This window comes from Nicotiana sylvestris, chromosome 3 (assembly GCF_000393655.2).
Source record: "Nicotiana sylvestris chromosome 3, ASM39365v2, whole genome shotgun sequence".
NCBI lineage: Eukaryota > Viridiplantae > Streptophyta > Magnoliopsida > Solanales > Solanaceae > Nicotiana > Nicotiana sylvestris.
Window position 1 is genome coordinate 30,626,693 of NC_091059.1, and position 6,795 is coordinate 30,633,487.

The 6,795-nt window shown below is 41.4% G+C and overlaps 1 protein-coding gene across 1 annotated transcript; it reads left to right on the forward strand.

Moving 5' to 3' along the window:
* The first annotated feature begins 5,891 nt into the window (after positions 1 to 5,891).
* On the forward strand, positions 5,892 to 6,437 carry LOC138887184 (uncharacterized). The gene has a single exon (XM_070168904.1). It carries the CDS (start codon positions 5,892 to 5,894, stop codon positions 6,435 to 6,437), a length of 546 nt encoding a protein of 181 aa, XP_070025005.1.
* Positions 6,438 to 6,795: the final 358 nt, after the last annotated feature.

Sequence of the window (6,795 nt, forward strand, 5' to 3'; positions counted from 1 at the left end):
AGTCCATAAGTACCGGGTATTTTAGCTAGTGCTGTATTTTATCCGAATATGTCAACTATTGACGAATATTTATTTTCTTCGATTAGCTTACCCTCTCATCTTCACGAATTTACTCATCACTTGTTTGAAATAGCATAATGCTTATAATCTCCAAATAATATTGTCCTTGAACTGAGGTCAATTATATTACGACAATTTCACTTATAATACTATAGGGTGTAACATCATCGTAACATAATACTATGGAGTGTAACATGATCATAACGTAATACTGCAGGGCATAATATAGATGTAATATTGTGGGGCGTAAAATGTATAGAGTGAGTAATTGTGTTTGATCCCTATATTACAACCTCGACTAATCAAACTTGTCCTAGAGTTTACAACTCGTTTGGTAACCACCTAGGTGGAAGTCACGAAACTAAATCTTTTATCATTTGAAAAACGACCAAAACAAAATATATTGTCTCCTAGTTTCACATTTGCAATCAATAGCCTAAAGTAGAAGTAAAAACATCAAACAAGAATGTGGAAGTGTAATTTGAGGCACATCACACAATTGCACTAAATATATACCTAGTCCCAATTCTAACTCCCTGAGGATTTGACCCTAACTCGTGTTGGGATTTATTATTGCTTCAACTGCCTCAATACCTATATTTGTGGTGTGAGTTTGGGAGACATCAATTTTTGGCACTGTCGTCGGGGAGTTAAACAGATTTAGCTATATATCTAGTTTTTTGTGTGCTTTGTCTTATTTTCCTTCTGAGACACTAACTTTGTTTTTGAATTGATTATAGGTACGAGAATGGCTCTCAACAATGAGCCCATCGGAAACGTGCCATTGGGGGAGGAAGTGGACGATGGCCGAATGGATGAGGTTCCTCTTGAACCTTAAGTAAATAGACGAGGCCGCCCGCCTCAAGATAATGTTCCCGTCCCTCCCCTACCTCCACCAAGAGCGGCATCCCACCAACAATTACCAAACCAGGGTTACGCAAGTGCTATAGTCCTACCCCGCATTAGGGCGGTCAATTTCCAAATCACCAACGTGATGCTTACACTACTTGAGCAGCGAGGATTCTTCACAGGGGCTCCGAGTCAGAATACCAACAAGCATCTCAAGGGGTTCGTCGATACTTGTTGGGGGAGCAAGAAAACAAATGTCTCTGAGGATGCGCTGAGGTTGAGGCTATTTCATTTTTCTGTACGGGAAAAGGCATTGGACTGGTTAGAGAGATTGACTAATCATTCTGTCCACACTTAGGATGAGTTGGCGGAGAAATTCATTTCCAAGTTCATCTCTCCGGGACATATGGCAACTCTTGGGATGAGATTCTTGCATTCAAGCAAGAACCCAATGAGCCATTGCACAAGATTTGGGATAGATATTGTACCATGGTTAAAGAGTGCCCGAATAATGATATAACTGAGGCCATGGTCCAACAGACCTTCTATAGGGGGATCAACATAATAAATCACTTTATGGTAAATCAGCTTGCTTGAGGGAACTTCATGAACTGGCCTTATGCCGAAGCTTGTGAAATTCTTGATAAGATGGTGGATACCTCTTCGGCATGGCAAAGTAGAGCCAATGTTCCGCAAGTTGACCCTAATGTTATTCACCTACACAATGAGCTACATGATCATGGGTATGTTATTGCCGAGTTGATAGAAAACATGAACCAATTGACCAAGGCTCAGCTTCAACAAGTTCAAGTGTCGAAACAAGTGCATGCAATGGAAGGTGTAAAAATGATGATGAACAAGAGTCGACAACAAGGTCAACAAATGCAAAGCCGTCCAGAACAATTCATGCAAGATGATAGTGGTTATGATCAAGGTGATTCGTTTAATGACCAAGAAGAAGAAGTTCAATATGTCAAAAATTATCAAAGACAAAGAAACAATGCTCAAGGACAAAATCAACAACAATGGAGTTCGCAAGGAAATCAAGGCAATTGGAACAATCAAGGCTACTAAGGCAATTGGAGTGGTGGCAACAATAATCAAAGCAATTGGAATAATCAAGGTAACTAAGGCAATTGGGGAGGTAATCATCAAGGCAATTGGGGTGGCAACAATTAAAGCAATTGGGGAGGCAATAGTCAAGGAGGGTGGAACAACAACAACAATCGGGGGTGGGGTTTTCAAAGGCCTCCGATGTTCCAACAACAAAGCAATCCACCTTCCTATCCTTCTCAAGGTATGAGATCCTCTAATAATGAAATGGGTAGAATTGAGAATATGTTTAAACATATGATGGAGAAGAATACCGACTGCAATGCTCAGTTAGCATATCACAACACTTTTATTCGCAATTTGGAGGTTCAATTAGTCCAAATCTCACGAGCTTTGAACTCGTCCTAACGGGTGAACCCAAATAGTTGGAATTATACGGGACATGCTATGGACATGACTACTAGAAGTGGAAAAGGTGGAGATGCAACCACCTTAAATCAAACAAGACTTGTGGATGATGATATTGTGGTTCAATAAGATGAAATCCCAAGCAATGTGGTTCAAGCTAATGAATAAGTGAGAATTGATATAGAGGAAAGTGTGGATATGCAAGAAGAAGTGAACCCATCTAGGGAGCATGCGATTGACATGATGGAACCGGTAGTGCCAAATGATAAGGCACCAATAACAAGGACTCCTCCTTCATACTCTCAAAGGCTTGCAAAGCAAAATAGTTAAAACCAATTCAAAAAGTTTATTGATATGATGAAGAGTTTACCGATTAATGTGCCGTTGGTTGAGGCATTGGAACTAATACCGAGATATGCAAAATTCATGAAGGATTTGGTAACCAAGAAGAGATCAATGAATTGTGAGACAATCAAGATGACACATCAAGTGAGTGCTATTGTGCACTCAATGTCTCCTAATTTGGAAGATCCAGGCACTTTCACAATCCCTTGAACTATTGGGAGTGCCGACTTTGCCAAAGAATTATGTGATCTTGGGGTGAGTATCAACTTGATGCCTTATTCGGTGTTCAACACTTTGGGAATTGGGCAACCAAGACCCACACCAATGAGGTTGAAATGGCAGATCGTATAATGAAGAGGCCATTCAGTATTATTGATGATGTGTTGGTTCGAGCTGACAAGTTCATCCTCCTGGCAGACTTTGTGATTCTTGATTGTGAAGTGGACTACGAGATGCCTATAATTTTGGGTAGAACTTTCCTTGCTACGGGGAAGGCTCTTGTTGATTTGGAAGTCGATGAGCTCACCTTCCGGGTGGATGACAAAAAGGTGGTCTTCCATATGTGCAAATCTATGAGGCAACCGAATAGTAATGAATTTTGTTCATTCATGGATTTTGTCACTGATGTGATTGTTGATGATGCTAGTGCCGCCAGGAATGTTGAGGATAATTCGGAAGTCCATTTGCTCAATCTTGATGATGTTGAGGAGAAAGAAGGTTGTGTGGAGTTTGTGAATGCATTGCGAGGCATGGGGTTGTACACTTATGAGCCCCGCAAGCTATATTTGGATCTTGAAAATCATAAGACTCCTCCAACAAGGCCCTCAATCAAGGAGCCTCTCACTTTGGAGTTAAAGCCATTGCCCCAATATCTCATGTATGAATTCCTTGGACATTCTACATTACCGGTTATCCTTTTTATTGTTAAATAACATTGTGGTAGAGTCCATATTGGAGGTGCTACAAAGGATAAAAAGAGCAATCGGATGGACTTTGGCGGATAAGCCATGCCTTTTGCATGCACAAGATTATTTTGGCAGAGGGTGCCAAACCCTTTGTTGAACATCAAAGGAGACTAAATCAAGTAATACAATAGGTGGTGAAAAAGGAGATAATCAAGTGGTTAGATGCAGGTGTTGTGTACCCCATTTCCGATAGCTCGTGGACATCTCCGATGCAATGTGTCCCAAAGAAAGGGGTCATGACAGTGGTAACAAATGACAAGAATGAATTGATCCCAATAAGAACTGTCACCGGGTGGAGAGTGTGCATGAACTATAGGAAGCTCAACAAAGTCACTCGGAAAGATCATTTCCCACTTTCTCTTCTTGATAAAATGCTTGATAGGTTTCCCGGACGTCCTTTTTATTGCTTCCTTGATGAATACTCCGGCTATAATCAAATTGTTGTTGATCTTGAGGACCAAGAGAAGACCACTTTCACTTGCTTTTATGGTACTTTTGCAGTCTCGCGAATGCCTTTTGGGTTGTGTAATGCACCGACGACTTATCAATGGTGTATGATGGCTATTTTCACCGTCATGGTGGAGGATATTCTTGAGGTCTTTATGGATGATTTTTCTATGGTTGGGAATTCGTTTGAAGATTGCTTGAACAATTTGGATAGGGTATTGGCTAGATGTGAGGAGACAAATATGGTGTTGAATTGGGAGAAGTGTCACTTCATGTTCGAGGAAGGCATTATCCTTGGCCACAAAATTTCAAAGCATGGTGTTGAGGTCGACAAAGCCAAGATTGAGGTGATCGCCAAACTCCCTCCCCCTACATCTGTGAAAGGAGTGAGGAGCTTCTTGGGTCATGCGGGTTTCTATCGCCGATTCATCAAGGAATTTTCCATGGTGGTGAATTCATTGTATAAACTTTTGGAGAATGATGGCAACTTCCATTTCAATGAAGATTTTATGAAGGAATTCGAATTCCTTATGTTCAAGTTGACTACTACTCCCATTATCACCACATCGGATTGGAGCTTGCCTTTTGAGCTCATGTGTGATGCTAGTGATTTGAGGTTGGAGCAGTGTTGGGGAAAAGAATCAACAAAATTTTCCATCTGGTCTACTATGATAGCAAGACCATGAATGATGCCCAAGTCAACAACACAGTGACCCAAAAGGAGCTACTTCATATTGTTTTTGCTATGGAGAAGTTTCGGCCGTATTTGTTGGGTACTAAGGTGATTGTTCACACCGACCATGTGGATCTTTGGTATTTGATGAGCAAGAAATATTCTAAGTCAAGGTTAATGTGGTGGGTGCTTCTATTATAAGAGTTTTATCTAGAGATTCAAGACCGCAAGGGTAGTGAAAATCAAGTGGCAGACCACTTGTCCCGATTGGAGGAGGAAGGGAGGCCACATGACAGCCTTGAGATCAACAATTCATTTCCCAACGAGCAACTCCTAGCTGTTTCAATTACCGGGATGCCATGGTTTTCTGATCTAACCAATTATCTTGTGACTGGCATTGTACCGAATGAGTTCTCGTCAAACCAAAGGAAGAATCTCAAATGGGATGGCTTGGACTATTATTGGGATGAGCCGTATCATTTTTGGATATGTACTGATTGTGCAATCCGGTGATGTATTCCGGAGGAATAACAAATGGGAATTCTTAAGGCTTGCCACTCTTCACCACTTGGTGGTTACCACGGTGAAACTAGAACAGCTACAAAAGTTTTGAGTTGTGGATTCTATTGGCCTATTCTACAAGGATGCTAGTGAGCTTGTCAAGCATTGTGATGAATGCCAAAGGGCTGGTGGGATTTCTAAGAAGAATGAGATGCCTCTCACCACCATCTTGGATATTCATATCTTTGATGTTTAGGGTATTGATTTCATGGGACGGTTCGTGAGTTCTTGTGGGAACACTTACGTTTTGGTAGTTGTGGACTATGTGTCAAAATGGGTTGAAGCCGTCGCTTTACCCAACAACGAAGCTAGAAGTGTGGTGGCATTTTTGAAGATGAACATCTTTACAAGGTTTGGTACTGCGAGGGCCATTATTAGTGATTGGGGGTTTGCATTTTTGCAACCGTGCTTTTGATACCTTACTCACCAAGTATGGTGTCACTCATAAAGTCTCAACCCCCTACCATCCTCAAGCAAGCGGATAGGTTGAAGTCTCCAACCGGGAGATAGAGAGTATTTTGTCGAAGACTATGGATGCCAGTCGGACGGCTTGGTCAAGAAAACGTGATGATGCTCTTTGGGCTCATAGGACGGCCTACAAGATGCCAATTGGGATGTCTCCATATAGATTGGTGTTTGGGAAGGTGTGCCATATTCCGGTAGAAGTTGAGCATAAGGCCATGTGGGCTTTGAAGAAGTTGAACCTTGAGTGGGATGCCGCTATAAACTTAAGAGTGGCACATTTGAATGAGCTTGATGAATCCCGGTATCATGCCTACACAAGTTCGTTTCTTTACAAAGAGAAGATGAAGTACCTCCATGACAAGTATATCCACAACAAGGAGTTTAAAGTGGGTGATCTTGTGCTTTTGTTCAATTCTAGATTATGGATGTTTCTGGGCAAGTTGAAGTCAAAATGGAGTGGCCCCTTTAAAGTGGTGAATGTAACCCCCATTGGTGCTCTAGATGTGAAAAATAAGAATGATGAGGTTTTTAGAGTCAATGGGCACTGGCTTAAGAATTATCTTGGCAAGGTTGAAAATGGCCACATTGTGGTAGTTCTTCATTTCAAGTGATTAGTAATCTGTGTCGTGTCGTGACGTTAAATCAGACGCTTCTTGGGAGGCAACCAATGTGTCTTTTTCTTTTTCTTGCTTTTCTTCTTTAGATTAGATAGGCTTTGTTTTATGCTAACTAGTTTTGAACTGTATGCATGAATGGGGTGCATTGCAGGTACTACGCAAGAAAATTTGGCTAAGTGTCACAAAAGTGTGGTCCGCACCAGAATTAAGCGAACCGCACTGACACTCTGCGGCCGCACAATTCTATGTGCTGTCGCACAACTGGAGGATCAATAATGCATGTTCTCTGATGTTTGGCCTATCAACGTTCATTAGCAAAGTGTAGTCACACACATTTTTGTGCGGTCGCACA

Bases quoted from the DNA above. Each gene is read 5' to 3' on its own strand.
- LOC138887184 (XM_070168904.1), top strand. From the start codon at position 5,892: ATGGATGCCAGTCGGACGGCTTGGTCAAGAAAACGTGATGATGCTCTT.